Source organism: Aedes aegypti, chromosome 2, assembly GCF_002204515.2.
Source record: "Aedes aegypti strain LVP_AGWG chromosome 2, AaegL5.0 Primary Assembly, whole genome shotgun sequence".
In the NCBI taxonomy this organism is placed as follows: Eukaryota; Metazoa; Arthropoda; class Insecta; order Diptera; family Culicidae; genus Aedes; species Aedes aegypti.
In genome coordinates, this window is record NC_035108.1 from 50426028 (window position 1) to 50452687 (window position 26660).

At 35.6% G+C, this 26660-nt stretch overlaps 1 protein-coding gene across 1 annotated transcript in view; it reads right to left on the reverse strand.

Annotated features, from left to right (window-relative positions):
* Positions 1–20029: 20029 nt before the first annotated feature.
* The window catches only part of LOC5565714 (toll-like receptor 13), a 39152-nt gene continuing 32521 nt past the window's right edge, over positions 20030–26660 (reverse strand). Inside the window, exon 4 of the mRNA XM_021845938.1 lies at positions 20030–20177. Coding sequence (XP_021701630.1) covers positions 20030–20177 — 148 coding nt within the window. The remainder of the gene's footprint in view (positions 20178–26660) is intronic.

The following is a 26660-nucleotide window of genomic DNA, read 5'->3' on the forward strand; positions in this document are numbered from 1 at the left end:
GAAATTCAATTTGGTGATACATGTATCAGTTTGTTTCACTGCCCAGTCGAATAGTTCTTGCGGAGTTGCGATTGAATTTCCATAGTCTTTTGCAAGGCATGCATGACACAAACATGCATCGTTTCATCAAGCTGATGACTATATCCCATAGCACGTATGTTTTCGATCATTGTTGGTGACAAGTTTCGTAACTGGCTACGACTGCACTAAGAATTGTTTATACCGGCGCAACATCTCGAAATTTTAATGCGCGATAAATCTGGTTGATCCATCTTTAACTTCTTTTCAAAAATGACTTAGATAAAATGAAAACAGTTTTATTGACATCAAGCTTAAATAGTTATCTGCATAGGTTAAGTTAAGTTAAATACCCATCTTTCAATACAATCACGCGGTGGTTGTTGAGTAACTCAGGTCGTCAACGGACATTTTAGGTAGATAACAATACAAACATATTTATGATTTCTTATTCATCTGACGTGTAACGCAGGTACGTTTAGTAAGTATATTTTTCGCAAAACTTTTCTAGACGACAATCCATACCCCAGATGAGGTTGTTACTTCTCAATGTTTGCAATACTGTTCTGATATCTTCCAAACCATAAAAATTTGACGGATTGTTAGATTGAGTTCATTTTCTCATAGGCAGAGGCGAAGTCCATTGATTGCTTTCATTTAAAAAACATAATCACTGTATAATTCCGTTTTTAACCATTCTCAATAAAAAATACAATCTATTTTCTGATTCAAATTCATTTATCACTTGAAAACACGATCATATTTGACGGTTTAGAACAAAATATTTGAAAAAAAATTTGGACTTGACAAATTCGTTATTGGAAAAACTTTTTTCCATTAAATATGCCCAATTTGCAATGTATGGACGACTTTTAGTAAACTTAATTGCGAAACATTTTGCCTAAGAACGATCAAAATCTGAAATGGCCATTTTTTTAAATCGACTTTAAAGTTTTGAATCATTTTTTTAGCAGTGTAGAAAATGTTTTTTATTTTTTCGTTTTCGAGTTAAACGGGTTTACAAAAAAAAGTTAAAAAAACTTTGACCCTTTCCAAATGTTAGTCTAGATCGATTTTGAAAAAAAACAAAGTACCGTAAAATGGGGTGTTAAGGGATGAGAAAAAAATTCCACTTAAAATTCGAGCAACTTCTAGTATGCCAATAATTGAACAAAATTCAGTCCTACCATTCTCCCGGCGTGTATATCAAAAGCCAATTACAATGAAGACGATCCTATGGCATATTTCTGAGATAATCATAAAAATGTGTGATTTTTGGCGAAAATGCAAATGGGGTGTTAAGAAATTCGAGCTTTGTATATAAAACTATATTTTGCCAACAGCAAAATAAATATCATTTTGGTCAACATCGTTGATGTGTCCCTTCAACTCTAAAGGACTCGTTCAATCTAAAGATGAAATTACTTCAATATAATTCAAATTGGAACTCCTGAAAACGCTAACCGTTTTATTTTAACTTTTTAACTGCTAAATCTCTCATGCCTATTGATTCTATTTTCAAGCAAGCTATCAGTGCATCGCACAATTGTCTTGAAAAGATTGAGAATGTGGTAGAGTGTGAAAATCGTAATGTCATCGCGAAGTGCGCGAAAGTTAACAATATCGTCAAATTCAACCACACTGCGCTTATGGATAGCGTCACATCATTGCGAACCAAAGGCATCAACAAAGCAGAGTCCCCCGCACAACCCACGGTAGAGCCGTTGAGTGGTAGAATGATTAACTGTAAACCCGCTACTGTTGCTGCTACGGCTGTTGTTGATCCAGGATTGAGCGCATCAAACTACACATACAAAGTAATGGAGTGGATAATTATAATCAAAGGTTAGTAGAAATAGATAGTGTTAAGTAATATGTTGTAAATTTGTAAAATGCGTTTGACGTAGTATAAATCATTGTGTTAAAGGTGTTAAATTGTAAATGTGTAAAACCGGTAATCTTTGAACAAAGTGTGTAATGGTTTTTCGTGTTTTAAAATTCAATGGATGAAGATATCGATCCATTAATTAAAGAACTTTCCAATATTTTGAGAAATCTAAAAAAGTGTCCAAACCGAAAATATCTAAAGAGTACTTTGCAAGCTAAAGCAAGTGAAAGTCGACAAATTTATGACAATCTTATAGAATTATTTCAATTAATTGATGAAACAAGACAAAGATTTTTAACCAAAGCTGTACGTGATATTTACAGCCAGATTAAAATTTTTATTGATACCAGGCTTGATACAGGTATTCATCTGTTGAAGTTCAAACAAGTAGCACAAGTAGTACTTGCAATTGAAATTCTTAAAAAAGGGAGTCGAAAAGTTACCATGGCAAATAATATGGAAATTGTGAAGCTTATTGCTACGCTTTTGCCTCAATTCAATGGCAATGCAGATAAGCTTGAAGGTACGACCGCCGCCTTGAGAGCTATTGCTACGATGGTAAACGATAATAATAGAGCTATCGCCATTCAGGTGATACTCTCAAGATTGGAAGGCAAAGCACGATCAGCTGTTAATGCTGCTCCTGCAACTGTCAACGAAATCATTACAAGTTTGAAACAGAGATGCAGAATTACGCAGTCTCCTGAAGCTGTAGTTGCAAAATTGAACGCAACTAGACAGACTTCCACTATCGTAGATTTTACTGACAAAATTGAAAAACTCGCTTTGGAGTTGGAAAAAACTTATTTAACAGAAAACGTTCCATTAGCATCCGCAACCAGGTTAGCATCTAAAGCTGCCGTAAAAGCGTTGACCAATGGAGTAAAGAACTCCGAAATCCAACTAATACTTAAAGCCGGACAATTTGAAAACCTTACTTCTGCAATCACCAAGGTAACTGAATTGGAGGCTGATCAAAGTCAACAGAAACAAGTTTTCTGGACCAATGGCCACCAACCACGTTATCAACCACGTCCAACCTTTTCAAATCACCAGCCTAGGATGATAACTTCTACTTATCGAGGTAGAAGATCAACTTATAGGGGACGAAACACAAATACTGCAAATCGTTTCCAGTATCAGCCACGACCGCAAACAAACAGTTTCCCTGATAGAAACCTCAGTCATCAATCAAATAACCGAGGTAGAAGAGGTACGAATTCTCGTGTGTATGTTGCACAGGAAAATTCTAGTCAACAACAATCAACAAACCAATCAAACCAACAACAAGTGACAAACAATCCTTTTTTAGAGGTACAGTACGGGCGTACTCAATAAGAGTTTCAGCATCAAATTTTGTCTTGCTCAAAACTGATCTGTCAGACACTCAGTGTACATTTATTGTAGACTGTGGTTCTGATATATCAGTGATCAAAGCGAAATGTGTTAAGCCCACCAAAACATACTTCCCAAACCAAAATTGTAATATAGTAGGTATAGGTGAAGGTACAATAGCCTCTCTAGGTAGTACCAAAAGTACAATAAATATTAGTGAACATATGATAGATCAAATTTTTCACATAGTTGAAAACGACTTTCCAATACCGACAGATGGTATAATAGGAAGAGATTTTTTTGTAAATAATCGTTGTACAATAGATTATGATATATGGTTGCTTAATATCAGTATAAGTAACGAAGTTTTTACCATTCCCATAGAAGATAACGTAGATGGAAAATTTATTATACCTGGAAGATGTGAAATGGTGAAAAGAATTGACGTTCCAGATAATGAAGAAGATGAACTACTTGTTTGCTCACAAGAAGTTCAGCATGGAATTTTTATAGGAAACTCCATTATAAATAAGAAAAATCCTTACGTAAAATTTATTAATACATTAAATGAGCATGTAGTAGTAAAACCCTTCAAACCTACTTTAGAACAACTAAGTTGTTATAAAATAATGAACGTCTTAAATTCGAACATTAAGCATAGTAATAGGATTGAAGAATTAATTACTAAAGTGAAAATTGGGAATATTTCACACAAAACTCAGAAAAATCTTTACAAATTGATGATGAACTATAATGATGTATTTCATATATCAGAGGATAGGCTAACAGCAAATAATTTTTACGAACAATCAATAGAATTAATTGACAATACCTCCGTTTACATTCCTAACTACAAACAGATTCATTCCCAACAAACTGAAATAAATAGCCAAGTTAAGAAAATGCTCGATGATGGTATCATTGAACCATCTGTTTCGCATTTTAACTCACCCATATTATTAGTACCAAAGAAATCTGACTCTGGTAAAAAATGGCGTCTAGTTATAGATTTTCGTCAATTGAATAGAAAAATCTTACCCGATAAATTTCCACTGCCAAGGATTGAAACCATTCTTGATCAACTGGGTAGAGCACGCTATTTTACTACATTAGATTTAATGTCTGGATTTCACCAGATACCTTTGGAAAATAATTCAAAAAAGTATACTGCTTTTTCCACTAGCGATGGTCATTATCAATATACAAGATTACCCTTTGGACTAAATATTTCTCCTAATAGTTTTCAAAGGATGATGACTATCGCAATGGCTGGACTATCACCGGAATGTGCATTTATTTACGTAGATGATATTGTTGTGATAGGCTGTTCAGAAAATCATCATCTTAGAAATCTAGAAAATGTCTTCGAACGTTTAAGAATGTACAATTTAAAATTAAATCCTGAAAAATGTGATTTTTTCAAAAGTGAAGTCACATATTTAGGTCACAAAATTTCAGATAAAGGTATAACACCTGATGACGCAAAATTTTCAATCATCGAAAAATATCCAGCACCACAAAATGCTGATGAAGTTAGAAGATTCGTCGCGTTTTGTAACTATTATAGGAAATTCATTCAAAATTTTGCTTTAATAGCACGACCGTTAAATAAATTATTACGAAAAGATGTAAAATTTTTATGGACATCAGAATGCCAGGAGTCATTTGAAAATTTGAAGAAAAAACTACTTTCACCTCAAATTTTACAATTTCCCGACTTTTCGAAAGATTTTACTTTAACCACTGATGCTTCATCCTTCGTATGTGGTGCAGTTTTGTCTCAAAACCACAATGGAAAAGATCTACCTATAGCATTTGCTAGTAGAACTTTTACAAAAGGTGAAGAGAACAAAGCTGTAATTGAAAAAGAATTAGCTGCTATACACTGGTCTATAAATTACTTTAAATCATATTTATATGGACGTAAATTCAAAATTAGAACAGACCACAGACCATTAGTTTATTTGTTTGGAATGAAAAATCCAACTTCTAAACTAACCAGAATCCGATTGGATCTTGAAGAATTCGATTTTACAATTGAATATATGGCAGGAAAAGAAAACATAGTCGCTGATGCTTTATCACGAATAAAGTTGAATTCAGATGATTTAAAATCCATGTTCGTTTTAACTAGAAGCATGGTCAAAGAACAAGACAACCCAAACCCAAATCAAACAGTCACCTTGCAGCCTGATCAACTCAAGATGTATGACTCGTTGTCAAATGAGGAGGTTAGAGGTATTCCAAAGCTTGAAATCGAAGTTATAAAAAGAAACAAGAAATTCGTACAATGTGTAGTATATATTATGAATAAAAACTACAAGAAGTCTCTTCTATTAGTAGGAGAGTACAGAATTTGTCTCCAAGAACCTGTCGCATTAGAGTACATGGTTCGAGATATTGAAATAGCTGCTGAAAATAAAAGCATGCACAAAATAGGTCTTGATGTTAACACAACATTTATGAAATTATTAGACGTCGATATATTGAAGAAACTTGCAAGCAAAGTACTCAAAAAACTAAACATCGTACTATTTGAACGACCAAAAATAATTATTGATTCCCATATGATATCCGAGATTCTCGAGAAAAACCATAACACACCAACCGGAGGTCATATAGGACAGAACAAATTATATAAAAAACTTAGGAAAGAATATGAATGGAAGCAAATGAAACGAACAATCGCAGAGTTCGTAAGAAAATGTAACGCGTGTAAAATGAATAAAAACCAGCAAAAAACTTGTGAAAAATTTGTTAAAACAACTACACCACTTAAACCATTTGAAATTATAAGTATAGATACCGTTGGACCATTTGTCAAAACAATAAACAACAATAGATACGCAGTCACAATACAATGTGATCTTAGTAAATACATAGTCATTATTCCAACACCAAATAAAGAAGCACATACAATCGCAAAAGCAATAGTTGAACATTTTATGTTGATATATGGAACTACAATAAAGGCAATAAGAACAGATTTAGGGACAGAATATAAAAACGAATTATTTACAAAAATAAACAATTTTTTTGAAATTAATCATATCACCTCAACAGCATATCATCCCCAAACAATTGGCTCACTGGAAAGGAATCATAAATGTTTAAACGAATATTTAAGAATCTTTTCCAATGAACACAGAAATGATTGGGATGAATGGACAAATTATTATTGTTTCTCTTATAATACAACGCCAAATTTCTCAACAAATTATACACCTTTTGAACTAGTATTTGGCAGATCAGAAAAAATTAATAAGGAACTATTATCAACAAAAATAAATCCAATTTATAACGTAGATGATTACAATCAAGAATTTCAACACAGATTAAAAATTGCTTACAACAGAGCTAAAGACTATTTGGAACAAACAAAATTGAAAACGATACAAAATCAAAAAAATGTAAAACCGATTGAAATAATAGTAGGAGATAAAGTAGGGTTGACAGTCGAAAATAGAAAAAAATTAGATGCTTTATATTCAGGACCATACATTGTTAAAAATATTATAGACCCAAATGTTACTATAGAAAATATGCTTACAAATCAAAACCAAATTGTACACAAAAATCGACTAATAAAAATTTAAGACAAAAGTACTTGGTCATAGAATGATATAACATCATTCTCCTAAAAGGGGAAGGTGTTGAGTAATGTATTCAATATTAGTAGATGAATTGATCAAATTCATAGGAAGTCGCTGAAGTGCGTTTTGTTCAATAACATGTTACTCAAACGTAGCATGTGTGGAACAACACCACGCGAAAGTTTATAAATATTTGACACATTGGAATTTGGTGCCGATGTTGTTTAACCTAGTTTTGGTAAACTATGAACCAGGAACTTTCGGTCTTTTCTTGATTGTTATGTTTACGTTTGAAGTATATGATTGAATAAAGACGATACCAACTTCGGACATTGATGAAGAAGGTTCACCTTCCGTGACCATCTTTAGCTCCAAAACCATCTCAAATAAAATAATCATTCCTATATGCAAACTTTTCACCAACGTGAAAAACTTTTGAAAATGTTGTCATGAAAATCCCATATTCACATGAATCAGTTTTTATCTACATTTTCCTACCAATTTTACCAAATTTTGAAATAAGCTTTTTTGATGATATTTAGAGACTTACTAAATAGATCACTTAACTTTACATTGCAGTTTAACTTCACGGAACAACTCAAAACTATATTGAAATATATTACGGCATAAATTCATTGAGCTTAGTTACTTAGAAAAGTTAGAATAGATAATTCCTTAATACTCCACTTATTTTTAAAACGAGACTTTTTTCATAAAAGTTTCTAAAAATCGAAACCCAGACATAATTTAAAGAAGTTTTTGTCTGTACTGTGATCTTAATTAAATTTTCTTATCTTCTACCTTACTCGCTAATTTGTCTCAAATATATTTCATGGTTTTGTATATAAATGTATTTAGACCATAAAATTCGAACAAAAATATTTTGAAAGGTTTTCAATTTCTAGGAACCACAATACTTCATATTAAAAGACAGCTCCTATTACATAATGCAGTTCACAATCCTCTAAACAAATCGAGCATTTCAGATGACTTATGTATCGACTTTCTAGGTTTCTGTGATTTGTTGAACTTGATTACGAAGTGCAATCCCTTAAAACCCCACGAGTTCTTAACACCCTATTTTACGGTATGTAAAGTATCTTAGTTTCACATAGTCTTCACACATAGAAATTTTCATTGAATTCTGAAGGGGTGCGCCAATCCCTTTGTCGAGTTGGCGTGAAATCCGTTATTTAGTTGAACAAGACTCAACTGCCGTCACTAGTAGCTGGGTTGTTATATTCACCAACATTGTCGCTAAATATTACTAAAGAACCTATGTACAAATGAGAGATTCTCTCCTCTCTCGCTTTCTTTCAATTATAACAGTGGAATACTAAAGTTTTTTGATTGATTTATTGATCGAAAGGCAATTGTGAGATATAGAATCCACCGCGTTGAAGTATGGTAATAGGATTGATCACAGCAATCGGTTTCCTGAGTGAAAAGCAACTGTCACCTGCACACTTCCATTCATTCTACCCACCTACTTGTGAACTGGCAGTTGCCTGGGTAAGTTGTGCGTGCACCACGTGGAGGGTGATTCCATTCCCGGAGATAATCTAAACTCCACATTGGCGATCCTGCCATTTTTCGCTAATCTGCGGAAAGATACCTGGTATTTTATTTGTTCTTCAATGGGAGGAATCACCCTTCAGTGTTGCTAAGTGAAAAAAAAAGTGAAAAATAACGTGTGGCGTAGTGTTTGAAGAGCAAGAATTTCGGCTCGTCGTATCAGCTTTAATTTCCGCTTGTGCAAAACAATAATAAGAAAAAAGTGATACAATAAAAGGTTTCAGCGCCAAGGACAAACCGAGAGTTTGCAAAAGTGTGGTTGAAAAGTAAAAATTCCAGTAGCTTTAGTCGATCTTGTTGTTTTGCTTTGTGCAAATGTCAGATCGAAAAGCTTAAAGCGTGTTGTTTGCCGTGGGAGATGACTTCTCCTGGCAATGTCCGCTGCCAAAAGCTTTCAGCGTGTTGTTTGTCAAGGGAAAAGATTACTCCCGGCAATGTCCGCTCACGAGAAGCTCACAGCGTGTTGTTTGTCGTGGGAGAGAAGTACTCCCGGCAATGTCCGCTACCGAAAATATTACAGCGTGTTGTTTTCCGTAGGAGAATATTACTCCCGGTAATGTCCGCTCCCGAGATGCTTTCAGCATGTTTTCTGCCGTGGAAGAAAACGGCTCTGCGTTGGAAATGCTTATAGCATATTGTTTGCCGTGGAAAAGGACGACCACCGGCAATGCCCACTTAAAAAAACGGTATAAGTTGATCTTATAGCTTATAGCTTATTGTTTGTTTCGAAGGAGGACGAGACCCAATAATGTCAACCGGTCATACACCAAAAGCAATCTAGGGTGCCATGGGTGTGGCCATGAGTGCGAAGCTCAGCAATTGACGTAAAACTTCTGATGCAGTACAAAGTTTACCGGAACGGTTTTGTTTACCAAAGGCTTGTTTTTTTTCAACGGTCAGATTAAAAAATAGAAAAATTAATGAATGAAAAAAAAGTACTTGTACAGTTAAAGAATCAAGGGAGGTGGTTATAAGTCAACCAAAATATAATGGTAGCAATGTATAAGTGAAAACATTTGTTCTTTCTTCAAAATTGTATGTATGACCAGCCGAGATATTGTATGTAAATTTCATTATATCGACCGAGAAGATGATAGGTAAGATAAAGAAAACTTGAATTCGAACAAATTTAAAAATAATTGATGATCAAACTAACTGAATGATTCTATAAAACCATATGAATCAACTTCAATGTAATATATTGTAATTAGTGTGAACATTGACTAAGAGGAATTTTATCAAAACTTTCAACTACCATTGAATGAAACACGTTCATTTTTCGAAATTTAACTGCAATTTCTTTGAAGTAGAGGGAGAATGTGAGATATAGAATCCACCGCGTTGAAGTATGGTTATAGGATTGATCACAGCAATCGGTTTCCTGAGTGAAAAGCAACTGTCACCTGCACACTTCCATTCATTCTACTCACCCACTTGTGAACTGGCAGTTGCCAGGGTAAGTTGTGCGTGCACCACGTGGAGGGTGATTCCATTCCCGGAGATAATCTAAACTCCACAGCAATTACCTTGACTAGCGTTTCTTACAAAAAATGCAACAGAAGAGGTTAACCCTCTAATACCCAACCCCGCCTTTAGACGGGGTACACTTTGGAATTTTGTGTATTTTTTCGTAGCTAGGAAATCAAAATTATTTTATTTTTGGCTTAAACCTCGACTCATAACACGCATATAAGAAAAGTTTTTTATGACTTTTGAAACTTTTTTTATTTTTGAAAAATGTGTGAGAAATTGTATTCTTATATAACCTATAAATGCCCGGGGTTTATTGACCGTGTCATTTAAAAAAATCGTACCTTTTATATTTTTATACGATCGACCTATCACAAAAGAAGAGCCAGATGGTATCAAAATAATTTCAAACCTGTTTTTTCGTTAGTTACACGAAAAAAAAAAACGCTCCGAAAAAAAATTAAAAATGTTATATTTTTAAAAGTACTACAAAAGTTTAAATTTTTATTATTGCCAAAAATCAACAACCAGAAAATGCTTCAAGAAAAAATGAAAAAAGTTAGGGTTGTTCAAAAATAAAAATTATAGAAATCAAAAACCAAAATTCAAAAATTTGCGAATAAAAATAAATAACACAGAGTAACAAAAATGACATTTTTGCGTGTCTCAAGGATCAAATTATGTGTCTTTAGTAGATTTGGGGTTGCTGAATCTGGTGCCATTCTCAGAAATGTTCCAGCACGTCACAATTTTTACAGGTCGCCAAAGTTGTATAAGACACTGGTTTTATTAATGTTTACATGAAATTTAAAGTACAATTTATCATACTTTTTTGTGATCTAATCCACCAAACATGCAAAATAGAACTTGAACTTTCATTTCAGACATAATTTGATTGTAATTGCGCGACTAAATTTCGATTAAACCGATTTTTTCAACATGCTTGCAGTCTCCATATAAAATTCTTCGTTTCTTCTATATGGCATAATACAATAATTCTCTAAACCATCAAAAAATAACTTTTCCGTATCGAAAGTAATACAAACTTTGATGATAAGTATTGTTATACACATAAAGTTTGAGTTCTGTGGCAAATTAAGCCAATATATTACCTTACAAGCTGGCAAACTTGCATGCAAGTTGGCTGAAATAGTCATTTTTTGCATTTTCAACAGTCAATATCTCAAAAACTAGACGTGCTATGATATTTCTGAAAACGGCAATGGATTCATCAATCTTTAATTAAGTGAATAGCGGTATTTTGGTGCTGGAGACAAAAACGTGTTCCGCAGTGTAATTGCCCAGAACGTGTTTAGAACGATTTTAGATAACGAAAAATAATATTTAAATCGAAAATAAAAATTTGGGTATTAGAGGGTTAATGTGACTCAGTTATTGATTAAAGAGAAAGTAAACAAAAAGAGTCTCTCAATGTTTGATAGGTCCTTTAGAAACGTTGCGCGAGGTTTGATGGATAGCGCCGACAATATTTGTTGCAGGATTCATCGAATGTAGCGCAGTTGTTGCACCACTTGCTGCATGGTCAGATTCATTTCTCAAACGCGTGCACTGAAAAAAAAACAATTGCGATTGAACGCTAAGAATCAAAAAGTCACAAAGTATGCATTAATGATTATTTTCTATTCTTCTGGGTTTCTATTGGAAGTTCATTTAATATTATAAATTGAATCACTTTAGGATTCTTTAAGAAATTACACAGCTCTGTGGGATTATTCTGAAAATCCTCCTGCGATTCTTCGGAAAATCTCACTGAATCTTCTGAAATTTATCATCTGCAGTTCTTTCATATACCTATTTCGAGCTGTTCCGTCCAAAAATCCTTTTTGGATTATTCCGGAAATGTTTCTGGAGTTCCTATATTCTTTTTGAAACTATAGTATATTCTTTTTGAAACTATAGTATAATATCTATTCTTTCACTGGCAGATTATTCCGTTCAAATTGTTGTAAATCTTTCGGAAATCCCTATGGAATACTTCCGGAATTCATGTTGAAATTCTTTCAGACATCATTTGGGGATTTATTGGACAATCTTTTTCTATGTGAATCCAAAAAAAGAAAACAGCAAAATTGATATAGAGAATTTTTTTCAGAATTTTATCTAAAATTTTTCCGAAAACTCCTCACTAGCGGAATCCTGTTTAAGTTTTTCCGGAAATATTTCTGGGAAAATTTAGAATATCCGTTTGGAATTTTGATATTCTTATACAATCTCCCTGTGATTTTTTGGATAATGTTCTTGTTTTTTTTTATTTATTGACTAATTTTAATTTTTTCTTCGGAAATTCACTTGAATTTAAATGGAAATCCCTTAGAAAAATTTCCGGCAGCCCTCTGGGACTCTTAAAAAATACCACTGATTCTAACGGAAATCTGTCTAATGCTCTTATAAAAGTGACTGTGAAATTGTTCCGGAAATTCCATTTGAAATTGTTCCGTAAACATTTTTGGAGTTTTTCTGGATATCGCTCTGGAATTATTCCGGAAAATGTTCAGCAATTCTTCCAGATGTCTATGTGAGTTGTTCCAAAAACCATGGGAATTTCCTGAAATTCCTACAGGGATCTTTCTGAAATAACTTATGAGATTCTTTTTTATATCACTATGAAATACATCCAAAAATCCAACCAATCTAACGGTTTTTAAGGAAATCCTTCCAGGTAATTCTTCCAGAAACCCCCTCAAAACTCATTCAGAAATCTCTCTGTGATTCTTCCGCAAATTATCCCAGGATTCTTTTGGAACTCCTTCTAAAATCCCAAAGTAATTCCCAGAAGGATTTTCAGAAGAATTCCAGAAAGATATTCGGAAAAGTCCAAGAATTATTGTCTGAGAAATCCCTATGCTAGTTCCGGAAGAATACCAGAACGATTCACGGTAGATCCCAGGAAAACTTCCAGTAACATTCATCTGGATGATATGGTATAACCGGATGAATCCCAGAAGCTCCGAAAGAATCCCATAAGGTTTTCCGAAAGATTCATCTAAAGATATCCGGAAGAATTCCAACAGGATTTTCGGATGAGCCCCAGAAGTATCATAAGGATATTGATGAAAAAATTAAAAAGGCATTTTAGAAGAACTCCAGAAGGATTTTCAAAAGTACCGTGAGGAGATATATGCAAAAATCAAAGAGGGATTTCTGCAAGAATCTCGAAAATATGTGCAGAAGAATCACAGAGGGGTATCTAGAAGAATCCTAAAAGTAATACCGGAAGAGTTCTATAATAATGATTTGGAAGAATCTTAGAGCGATATCTGCAAGAATACTGAGGTTTCCAGAAGAACTGAGAGAGATATCAGAAATAATCCCAAAAGGGGTTTAGATGAAATTCAAAAGGAATTCGAGGAAGAATCCCAGGGGATTTTTCCAAAGGATTCTGGAGCAATGTCCTCAAGAATAATAAAGGATTTTTTCTAATAATATGTATAACAATATTATGATTCAAATCAATTTCTTGTGTAGCATTGGATCTCACTGTAGAGGCAACTCTTAACATCAATATTGCATTAAATCTATAAATCTCTATTAAGGTGCATTTTTGCTCCACCTAATTAAATAACAGTTCAAAGAGAAAACCCCGTTCTCATTAAGGATATACATAAGTGTGTTATTTGATGATAAATACTTGAGATATATTGTATCAAAAATAAACAATTAAAATTAAAAATAAATATAATTTTGGAAATATTTATGTATGGAAAATTCACAATTTTAAATTCTCTCCACAATTGGATGACTGTTTTAATTAGAACGAACCTCCTCCACATAGGGATGATTGGTTGTTTCGGATGATTGATTTCAGGAGCATTTCGATTCTCTTGGAAAAATAATTTAATATATTTTCGTAGTAAATAAGAATTAACAATATCAATATAAGTCTTCTGAAATCAAATGCTTGTTGAACTGCATGTCTATTTATTCGACATTTCAAAAAACAAAAATGATCAAGTCGAACATGAGCCAACAATCAGCGTAAACATCCTCCCTGTTTCGTTTATGTATATTAATTTATCAAATCATTTCATTTGAATTAGTTTTGTTGTCTACTCTTGGACACGGCAAATAATACTTAATAATGACCGGTCATTTCAAATCAAGTGTCGGTCTCGTTCCGTGCGCGCGCACTTTCTACGGAGCCGTCAAAGCAGACTTTCGTGCGCCTTCTTTCTTTCGCTCCCCTGCACAACTCAACAACTCAGAATGGGGGATCTCTCTATACCTTATTGAACTCAAGTTGTCATGAATTAATCAGATTAGATTTGAGCATTAAGTACCCGCATAAAACCAAACCGTAAGAGAACATCATCAAATACGATATACATTCCAGGTTTCAACCATATCTAGAATGGTATTTCCGACCGTATCTGAACCGTTGTGGGTTAAGTTCCGACAACAGCAAGTGTTGTTTTTAGCAATCTTACCATACCAACAACGGGTTGTTAAGAATGTTTACCATTTCAAATTAGGATTTTTCTCATGCAAATTTTGCATGTTAACTGTAATAATAATGTATCTCGTAAGGTTAAGAAATATGATAGTTTAATATGGCGTTGTTTCGTCCAAGGTGGAGCCCTACGTTGTGTTGTGGAAAGGATGGAGTCCAGGCGACGAAGAAACAACGAAGTACTTTTTAAATTCAAATTAATTTATTGCCACCGAGAGGCAGCGTGCGCAGGTGTGTTTCACCTTTTATAGGTGCACAGTACGGAAAACAATATCACTTACGCGCGTTCTGCTTTGTGTAGTTTGGCGCGCTTGGATGTTGCCGCCAAAGCAGAGAAGCATCACGCTGGGCTGATGATAACGCAGATGGATAGGCGTGAAATGAACAATACGAAAGTTGAATGAATCAACTTTCGTATGCACGCCGCTCAGTTGGTGCGAAACAGCAACCGATGATGCCGTCCGTAATGTGAGCGCAAACATCCCGGCGCTTCAAAACGAAATTGAAAATTCGTTTTTTGCAATTTCTCATCGTAATAGGCTGTTTTTCATCACGCCAATCTGTCATGAAACGGCCTACTTTCCTGCACTGAAGTATGCAGTGCTGTAATGATTCATTACGCAACTGTTTTGAGTTACGTAATGAATCATTACACAACAATTTTTCAGAAATTGTAAAATGATAGGAAATGCATTCCGATATAATTTCTGAGATGATAATTTATTCGATGCTCCGATCGATTGATGCCTCATTCTATTGGGATGTTGTTTTTGGATTGGAGTGGTACTGATGCTGGTCGTTGGGAGATTCTTGCTGCGTGGATTGCAGCTTGGCCTGACTGCGCCGAGTGGAAGGCCAGAATTCCCGTGTGCCAGTGGATGCTGTCATTGGTCGAATCGGGATAAGGCAATAGCTTCGGAGGTTTCACAACGCCGATGAAAAGGGTGACCGTTTGATTCGACCAATAGAATGGATGAAACGTCTGTTGGTATCATGGTTTGGTATTTTGGGAGTTGGCCAGTGGGAGATTCCTGCTTGACGAACGATAAGCGTGACCTGACTACGCCGAGTGGAAGGTCGGAATTCCTGAGCGCCAACGAATACTACCGGTGATCATGTCGGGAATGAAGCGCCTAGCTTCGGAAGATCCACACGCAGGTGAATGGAATTTTGCCGATTGACACGATCGTTTGGAAGGATGGATGGGCCGTCGGACATGATGCCACATAATACGAATGTGAACACGCCGGTTCGGAGGGTTGATGATAGGCTGCCGGTTTGGAGCTTGGATAGTGGATACGCCGATCCGGGAGGATGATTAGCTTGAGCAGAATTTAGACACGCCGGTCCGGAAGGAAGATGGACTTGTTTGGTGGACACAACGGTCCGGAAGGAGATTTCACTGTTTCACTGATGGACTCGCCGTTCCGGTAGGAGGATGAACGGTTACGTTGTCTTCGATCGCCGTCGGGATTTCACTTGCACTTTCGCTTCGAGATCGCTGGCGGTGCGATCAATTCTGGGTTTGGTCGGTCCGTGGTCGCTCCTTGGCGGCCAATTCTGGTCACGGAACCAATGTTTCGTCCAAGGTGGAGCCCTACGTTGTGTTGTGGAAGGGATGGAGTAATGTGGTATTAAAGCACATTGGGGATGGAGTCCAGGCGACGAAGAAACAACGAAGTACTTTGTTTGCGATTAAACGATCACTCGCGGCGTTGACTCGGATCACGGCTTGTGATATGATCACAACGGAGCAGCTTTAGGGAGCTAAAAACGACGGCGAAAGTAGCGAAAAACCGGGACACTAATTGGCACTTGGGCAAATTCGGAATCACCGACCGACACGACGCGAGAAAGACAGAACACGTGCGTTCTATTTGAAATGCTTTATTCAACTGACTATCTGAGCTGTACGCTCGAGGGTTCGATCTCTATAGATATTGACTGATGAGTGTTTGTGTAGATTCTATACTGTTAATTGAACAAGGGGTAAGTGGCATAATACTAGTTCCTTAAATTTATAAATGTTTTATCATTAACATGTACTTTTCAAATTCAAACTAATTTATTGCCACCGAGAGGCAGCGTGCCTACTCGATGGGGAACGAATGAAACTACATTCTATAGGGTAAGTGTTCCCTTAGTTGTGGGTGTTCCTATAGTTGCGGTTCTGCCGTTTTCACTGATTTTATTACATTATCCACAGAACCGACACTACCAATCGACGTATTGGCTCGGAATAGTTGAAAAGAGCGTTCAAATTGCTTTAAAACTGATGAAATATCACTAGAATTGCTAAAACTTTTCTTACTTGTACCAATAGTTGCGGTAAAGTGTTCCTATGGGGGAGGTTCCCATAAGAAAACAACGGATACCGCAACTATAGGAACATAAATTAAAAATATACCGCAACTAAAGGAACAGTGTACCAATAGTGGAGGTTTTTTTTTCACTGACATGCCGTGGATTACTGCGATGAAATTATTTTTCTCATTAAGTACATGGCCGTTACTTCCCGTTACAACTTCTTGAATTTCAGCGGTTAAATGAAGTTCAATCGTGCTTAGTACCTCCACTATTGGTACATCTACCCTATACAAATCGGGTGCACCATTTATAGGTGCACAGTACGGAAAACAATATCACTTACGTGCGTTCTGCTTTGTGTAGTTTGGCGTGCTTGGATGTTGCCGCCAAAGCAGAGAAGCATCACGCTGGGCTGATGATAACGCAGATGGATAGGCGGGAAATGAACAATACGAAAGTTGAATGAATCAACTTTCGTATGCACGCCGCTCGGTTGGTGCGAAACAGCAACCGATGATGCCGTCCGTAATGTGAGCGCAAACAGGCGTTTATGGTTCGCATAAGGTCGAACCATAAAATTAAACAGTTGCAGGTATGGTACAAATAAAAACGCATAATCGGTGATTTCTTTTCCTTTTTCCAAAACACAATACTATTCTTTCTTTTCTTCATTTTTATTCAGATCAATAACTTTTCATCACTACGAAATCACAATCGTATTATTGTCACTATCAAAGCAGCTATCCAATGATCAAAACCACTATTACGATGCACGAAAAGATTCCGGCCGCCGAATTAGTTTCAATCCGGATGTTTGCAGGTTCTTCACTGGGAAAATAACTCCGGACTTCATTTTTCTGAAAAAAAAAACCTCTGAGCTCTCCCCGCTTCAATAATGTGAATAAGCATACTTACCTATTACAATGGGTTTCTGGCATTCCACTAGTAATTTCACACTTGCCATTTAAAAAGCTCTTCAAAATACTGAGAAACGATTTCAACAAAACAACAATGATGACTACTGAATTCATCCGAGTCCAGCCAGCTTCAAGTACAACAGCCATTATGGTAGAGAAATCTTTATAAATGGTAACGAAAAATGAAAATGGTTTTAATGTTTGAAAACTGTATTGAATGATGTTATCTTAAATATAATGATAATACTATAATTCTACCATTATGCATGGAATGTACAACAACCATAATGTAAACAGGTTACATCAATGTCTATAGTCGTGTTATGTTTGGAACTGTTTCACATGCGGTAATTTTCTATGCGGGAATTGTAATTACAAAAAATGGCTACGTAATTCTTTAAATGCGGTTAAGCCTTATATTTGTTGGAGTGGACAATGATTGTGCCTCATATTCAAAGCGGCAGCACTGGATGTGTGTAGCAGCATGAGTGTGGCGGCGCTGAAGGCAGTCGCACTGTCGCAGTGACGGCAGCGAGCGCGCCAAATAAGGCATTTCACGGCGATATTATCTCTCTTTCGCTCTTCAACAAAACTTGAAAACATTGGTGCCAGTACCTGTCAACTTTGATAGGTACTGGCACCATTGTTTTCATATTCCCCGAAGGAGGGAAAGAGAGCGATTTTCTGATAACGTCACCGTGCAATGGGTAATAGGACGAAGAAAGAGAGAATGGAAAGTGAGCCATTCATCCGAAATGTTATGTTCAATCCGTTCAGAGATGTTTAGTTCTCGTAGCGTAGGGGAACTGGGTGTACCCGCATAAACCCAAACCACAACAAAACCGTACTGAATATGATTTATAGTTCAATTTCAACCATTTCTAAAGTGGTGCATTCGACCATAAGCCAACCACTGCTCGATAATGTTTTGACTGTTCTGGGTAATGTTTTTCGAGATCCAACCATATGAACAACGGCTCGTTAAGAATGTTTACCGTTCCAAAATACAACTTTTCTCATACATATTTTGAATGAGAACAGCAATAGGAACATATCTAGTAAGATGATAATAAATCTTCGAGCTGTTTAGTAGAATACCTATAAGTAGATGAAAAAACCGAATTTAGTATTATACCATTTAATTCCACTAGAGTGTGTATCCTTTGACAGATACGCGTATTTCGACCTCAACTGTAAGGCCGTCTTCAGCGTCGTGTACTAGTCGAGTCTAGTACACGACACTGAAGACGGCCTTACAGTTGAGGTCGAAATACGCGTATCTGTCAAAGGATACAAACTCTAGTGGAATTAAATGGTATAGTACTAAATTCGGTTTTTTCATCTACATATCTAGTAAGGTTGAAAATCATACAACCTGAAAGTTGTAACTATAGTTGAAGGATTATCCTACATTAACAAGAAACAGTTTTTTATATGGTACAAATACATTTGGGTTTTTTGTTCATTTTAGAAAATTAAAAAGCAATAAATGTTTTCAACATAGAATGTTAATTGAAAAATTAGCTGGGGATGTCAAACTTGTGTTAAGAAATATATTATAGTCTGCACAATGGTCGGGCTCCATATAAAGGAGCGGCCAAAACTACCAACACACTTTTTTGAGATTTTTATGGTTTCTATCATTTTAAAATATATCTCATGTATTATATTATTATGATTCTTAATTGAAATTGAACTGAAATTTAAATTTCTTTGACTTCTATGGCGTCAAACCGACTGAAGTCAAAAAATTGAAAAATGTAACAATAAAATAAGGTACAAAATTCATATTTAAGGAATGCAATATTTTCCCAAAGTTACGCACTATCTGAAAGCTTATGGTTCAACACTTTAATCGAGCATGAGGATGGAAAAAAAAAAATTTGGTTGAAGCTTTAATACTATTCAATATTACACTTTAGTAATTTTGATGATTTTAAACATGAAAAACAACTCTTGTCGCGTCATGTCGCCGCCATTTCGAATATTGCACTTTAAAATACATCCTTAGATCATACAAAAAACGTTTAAATTTTTTGCAGAAATTTGCTGATTTGCAAGTTAGAGCTATTTGAATAATTCAATATTTTCATACATTTTGACGATATTTTTCATACAAAGTTGGTATAAAATATATTTAACCATTCTTCATACATATTTTGATCAAACTCGTTAAAATACAAACAAATTTTGTGCTTTCAGTCAAATTTGATTGCATTTTAATAAAAAAAAACTTTAAAATAATAAGTTACGTTATATGTGAATAACCCCTTCTGAAGCAATAAAAACGCCAAATAACATATTCAGATTACATATTTCATAGATTGAGGCGATAAAACTAGTTTTGGCCAAACTTCGTTTTTTTCCGACCATTGTGGTCTGGTCGGATGAATTATTTACTGCTAAACGCCAATTCTGTTCCCGGTAAATACTGCTTTGTTTTTTACTTTGTGTAATATTACTCCCGTGCAATCGCTCCCCGCTCCTTTTCCTGCTGCTGGTATTGGTGGTCATTACGCTTTTGAATAACAGATTCTTCCGAAGATGCCGAGTCCGTCGAATTTTCATTGCCGGAACAGTTGGGCTGGGCGTTGACATTTTTCTGGCTGTGAAATAAGTTGTGAGGGAGCAAAATTAGTGTATGTTTTTAAGCATTTTCACAATGAACTTACCAAAAACTTCAATTTCCAAAGTCTGTGGCTAGCAGCACACTAGCTTTGATTATTTTTGAAACAGCAAATTGAGTTGAGTTAGGCGGTAAAAAAAAACGTTGCGACAAAATGCGAGGCAAGATTCACAGCAGCTGCTCAGCCGTAAACTACAGGTGATGTAGTTTGAAAATGTTGTTATATGATCAAAGCTTTTTAACCTGTTCGGAGACATTACCAGATTATTTGTAAACTGTAACCGATAATGTAACAGAAATGCTTGACGTTTCAGTTGAAACCACACTGATCGGAAGAATGCATAGGAACCAAGGTATTTAAAAGGGAGGTAGATCAATGTGTCAAATAGGGCATTCCGCCATATTGGAAAACAATCAGACAGCTGGCTGGTTTGTTATGCTTCATCAAGTCAGCAAACCTTAAGATCCTTGCAACATGTTTCCCCTTAAACCACATCGCTTTGTTTCCTGTCAATCAACCGCAGTTTGAGAATTCTTTTTTCGAATTACTTTTTTGAATTATTCAGTGCTGATCATACATTTTCATTACAAGAAGCTGACTCGATGGTGATGCAATTAAAGACCTTAATATGCAATGTAATTATTTCCCTCAGTAACATGATGTGAAAACAGTTGTGGCACAATAGTACACCTATGTCCATTGCAGTAACTGTAATCGCCGGTTGTACTGCCCATACTCGAAAAAAATATCTATGAGATTTCCTTTATCAATGGAAATGATCAAAATGAGTTTTATGCTCTATTTTGTCTGTCACCGTTGCAAAAAACAGTCTGAAAAGAAGAATATAATTTAGTTACCAATCATAACCACCTCCACTGCTCAAAACTTCGTTCTCAATACGTAATAAAACCGAGTAAAGTACAGTGGCCAATTGATGTCTCAAACAAGCTGACATTTTCCATATCACATCAGATTACCAATTACAGGATTAGTCAATGTAGGTCCTTTTTTGAATATGAATCTCGTTTCAATGCACAATCACGACATTCTAGAAATAGATAATTGTAATAGGACATAGATTCAAACCAGAAAATACGCTTACCAACCTTTCTACTCGGAATCTGGCTTTGCTAGAGCACACATTTTCAATTTGTTTTTGAAACATAATAAAATAATCATTGTGCCATGGAAACGAGATCAATCAGCGGAGGGGAAAGGAAGTAGCCAGCCAGCCAACTCGCCAGTTGTCATTTTCTACCCCCTCGCTGCTTATCGTTCCCCGCATCCACTGACTGCTTAGATCAATGTACCTGTCTATAAATACCTTGATAGGAACCATTATTAAAATAGGTAACCATTTCCATTACGTTCATGGAAAAGTTTGTCTAGTATAGATAATGGTACTTCTCTATGCGGGTAGTTTGCCCATATTAAGGAAAACATTGATTTTATATGTAAACACATTATATTATGCTCATTTTTTAATGATGGTCGGATAAACAAACATTTTTCTATCAAATAGTAGAAATAGCTATCCATTTTAGCATTTCTGGTTTTAATAAATCATTTTCATAAACAATGCTTGATTAACTGCATAAGTATTGTTTTGCGGGGTAAAACGTCCCGCTTCAGTTCGGCGTTAGCCATGCTGTAAATGTACGCACACAATCTTGCTTGTTTATAGATTCCATACATCCGGGCGTTTGTTCAGATGTTATTGTTCAATAATAGTATACATGCTGATGCGAAAAATGTACATTTGTAAAGTTCAAAATTGCGCGTAACTTTAATATGGCATTACGTTTGGTAGAATTTGAATTTAAACGGCTATTTTTGTGTTATGAAATAGGGGTGGGCGTTTTGCCCCACGAGTTGATTAAAGTTTTGTTATTCGCAGGTCAAAGGGACCCGTTTGTATCTCTGTATGCCGGCAAGCTAGGGCCTGTGTCCTTTCTCTCAGAGTCGGCGTATTTTGGCTATTCAGGAGTTCTTTCCTTCGCAATCAATCTGAATGAAGTGGAAATTATCATTTAACCTTTTATTTCTTGACTTACATGTATGTGTGTCTGTATAGTGTGTCGTTGGGCCGGCCTTTTGGTGATGATGCTCTGCTCTCGATGGGGTCTGCCACATGAGGGGGGGTTACTTGTTGCTGGGAATGGAGACTAGGTGGATTCCTATCAAATCGGCAGGAAAGTCCTGCTGGGGTGCTTTTCCGCGACGCTTTGGATGGTTGGTCCCAATAGCATGCAGAGAGGGATTCAACGTGCAATTGCTTGGGGTTATCTGCCACAACCGCCTGGTATATCCTCACAATCCGGCGATCTGTATCTATGGGTGTTCTCCAATGATCGAAGGATTAATTCGACCTCTAAAACCCACAGATTTCGCAAACTGGAGTCTCCGAATAATTCGGCCCGTAGATAACCAATTCGCTCTGGTACTTCGCGTGGTCGTGGGTGAGAACTTGCACCCTTGGGTCCTGATAGGAACAAGAATTCCACAATACGGCTTCATTAGAGGGTACCTGGGCTATTTTAGTTTCTATGTTCGCTTGCAGCAGACTCTAAGTCAAAATTCCACTATATCACGGCTTTGATTTTATCGTAACGAAATAGATTCCGACTCGCTCAAGAGGTAAAGTGGAAAGAATCTTTGGCTTATCAAGCAATAGCCAGGTACCTCTCATTTACCCCAATTCAGCATGTTTGTCTCATTTTCTCTCCTTGGTCCCTTTAATTGTATGTAGCAGCCCGTTTTGCTGTTTAGCAGTGAGTACGAGGGGTATAGTGTTATGTAAGAGTGTTTTAACAAATTTTGTTCCCTAGATTCGTCTTTTTGAACTTTTGAGTGTGCCTGATTTTCAACTTTTCAATGTATTTTAAATTAATTTTAAACCTTTATTTTACTATTACTATACTATTAAGTATTAAATTATAAGATAAACACCTATTTACACAGCAAACATGGAATTCAAGGTCTTGACGGTAACAGTTTAGGTCCTTCAATAAGCTTTTTGAGGACAAATTCAACATATTTTTTGCATGTTATACAAACTATGACCATTGGCGTAGGAATAGGGGGGCCAGGGGGGCCTGGCCCCCTCCAGGATCATCCAGGCCCCCCCCCAGAATTTTTGATAATAATAAAAATTGAAATTAAAAAAATAACAACATAAGACGAACCAAAAACTTTTGAATCAATGTACATGGCTCTTGTTATTGACAAAAATCTCTTCTGTAAGTAGTTACGTTATTTTAGAGAAAACCTCGCTTGTCTTACACAACATCAGTGTGGCGGTTCTGACTTCGGTGAATCGCGCGACAACCGAAAGCTTAATCGTCCGGCTGTCGATCGATTAGTTACTGTTGGAAGTAGCTTCTTATTGTATGCGATTAGTGCATTTTTTTTTCGACATCTCCGTTGCTAAAATACCGTGGTACAAAAAAGCGTCAATATCCTGGAAATTTGATTTCTAAAATTATTTTTTCTGAATAATCCAAATAATGCTGTTTGAGCATTAAGCAGCATATTCACTTCATTGTGTTTTCTCATGTGTTCGGTGATGATGGTTTCCCCTATGAGAATTCACTGAAGAATATATATTACTAAGATTACAAATACAAGAACATCATCTTCAACTCGTAAAATGTCCGAAAATTAGACAAAACTACTAAAGGAATTTTTTAGACAATACATAGCGGGAATTTTTGTCGAAAAATGAGGCTTAACCTTCAAGGAATTTCGACATGGCCAAGTTTTCTTCAGATAAATGGCAGTAATTTAACCTGGTGCGAAAAAAATGTAGCAAAATCGACCATAGTATTTAATTCCAACGATAAATTCTTTTCAATTCAATGTTTGAAGTATTTTCACAAAAAAAAATTTACTGCTCAACTCAATTTAAAAAAAAAAACTTATTATTTCATAGATTATTTGAATGATTTTCAGCAGATTTGTAGCAAAATTTTGTCATAAAACTTTTCGATATTCTCAATAGAATTTAAGTATAATCAAAATCCTCAAGGAATATTGAAAGGTGGCTTCAGAAGTTTCGCAAATCTCTTGGAACTTAGTCAAATAATATTGTGGGACATGTTCATACTTTCAAAGCTTCAATTCCTCCTGGTGGACATCCATTCCAACTATGTCTACTTTTTTTGTTTTTTTCAGGTTTATTCAAAAATTTGAAAGATTTTTTTTAAATGTCTCTTGCCTTCGAATCTTCAGGGAAAATTTGTTGAAAACCCCCAGGAAAACTTTTGCTTCCGAAATTAGCATAGCGGTAAAGGAATCTGTAGACAAACGTGTACCGAAATAACTGGGAAGAGGGAAACGATTTATTAACTTATTCATATAGAAATTTGTATTGATCTTCCTTGAAACACTTCTCTAGAAATAATGTTACCAATTATTGTCAGAATCCATATTCTTGGTTTGAATTTTTGTGCGATACGAGGGCAGAATTTCTAGAGGCTTTCTGGCAGGATTCTAAAAACCAGCGGTCAAGGAAGGATCGATTTCAAGGAAAATTCTCAAAAAGATTCTGATAGAACTTCTTGAGGAAATTGTTTTATTTGTAAATTCATTACAGAGGTTTACCAGTCATGTAATTTACCTCTAGAGAATAGATTATAAATTATTTTTCATTGTTACCTCTTGTTCTCCCAGCTTCAACATTTCGTTGCTTCTCCTTCCTTCGCATGACGCTTTGAAGAAACTTGTACAAAAAGCTTTCCATACTTCAAAAAGCATCATTTTAAAGAATTAAAAATAAGCTAAATTATAGCAGTTTTGAAAAATTACCGAATTCGAATAGTATGGTTCCTGTTTTTTTAAAGTTCATCAGGAATTCCTCAACAATTTTGCAAAGTAATGCAAAAGTTTCTCCTAAGATTTAAATGCATTAACATCTTACACTACAAATATAATCTCAATACATCTTTGGTAATGTTCTTAAAAAAACGGCAATATATTCGCGTTGAACTTCTACAGTACTACAAAATGATCGGTAATAAACACTTTGAAAAAGTTTGTTTGAAATTTCTAAAGGTATGGTTCTTCCTACATCAATATGTTCATGAAACTTCAACAAATATACCAACAAAATTCTTTTAATTTTTTTTACATGTGTTTCCCTGGAAATCTGGTATGGAGTGATTCGTAGAGGAATTTGTAAATCAATCCCTAAAAATATTGATAATTTCCTGGAGTAGTTTTGAACCAAAAAATAAAGAGTGTATACATTTTTAAATAATACATGTATTTATGGAAGAATCCTGAGATTACCATTGGGCTTATTTATTGAACCTGATAGAATTCTCGACGAAAGTTCTGGAGATTTTTTTTTAAGAAGTTCAAGAATGAATTGCGAAATCTTAGTGAATTTGATGGAAAATTTCTTCAAAAATTCACGTACGTAGTACGTAGAGGACCTTCCAGTCTAAAATATTAAAAGAATTTCTAACGAATTTCTGGTGGAATTTTTCAACAGATTTTTAAGCAATTCGATAGAGAATATTCGACAAATTTTATGGTGATCAGAAAGTCTGGGAATAATTTTCTGTGGGAATCCCAGGCGAACTCAGTGAAAACTGGTAAAGGAGTCATGGAGACAGCACTGAAAAGTACGAAAATAATTCATGAAAAAATTCCGGTAGGAATTCACAGAGGAATCTTTTCAAAGCACATGGTTGAATACATGAAAAAATTGTGGAAGCATCACAAAGGACATTCTTTGAGATTTTTTTTTTGTTAGAATTCCTAAAGGATTTTAAACTGGATTACAGCAATAATGAATCTTTTCCGTAGCGAAAATTGAAATTTACAAATATAAATGATGTACCACGAAATGGGACAAATAAATAAAACAATACAAATCTGTTAAAATAACGAAATTTGTGAAAATCTTGATTATTGCGACCGACTTTACTTCTGTAAAACAAGTATTTGCTAGGCCCCCCTAGGCCCCCTCCAGAAAAAAATCCTAGCTACGCCAATGACTATGACAGTGCACAAGTTGGCTCTCGGCGATAGTTTCAGAAATTTGGTTATTTATCGCCCTTAAATTTGACCTTGAAGATCGCACAAAATTGCAACGAAAATAGCGAAAAACGTTTTGATACGTTTTTTTCGATTTTCTTGAGAAAAACATAAACATAAATATTAAGAGAAGCATTTTCAACCATTTTCTATAATCTAGGGTGAAAAAAAGTATTCTAAACCACACCGTTCGTTCAAATCGAGGGTGGCGCGTTTTGCCCCCTATGGGCATATTACCCCCAGTTCCCCTACAGTAGTTTGATTAGTTGTTTTCTTTCCTACCGAAATCCTGGTTCCGCGTTCTGCTTCGGTGACCCTGTTCTGCGTTGTGGTGTGTCCACCTCTGCCCAACAGGTTATTGGCCCAGCAGTGCCGAATGGAAGGTTCCGGTTTGCGTAGGAAAAAGGTTCCGAGAGAGCG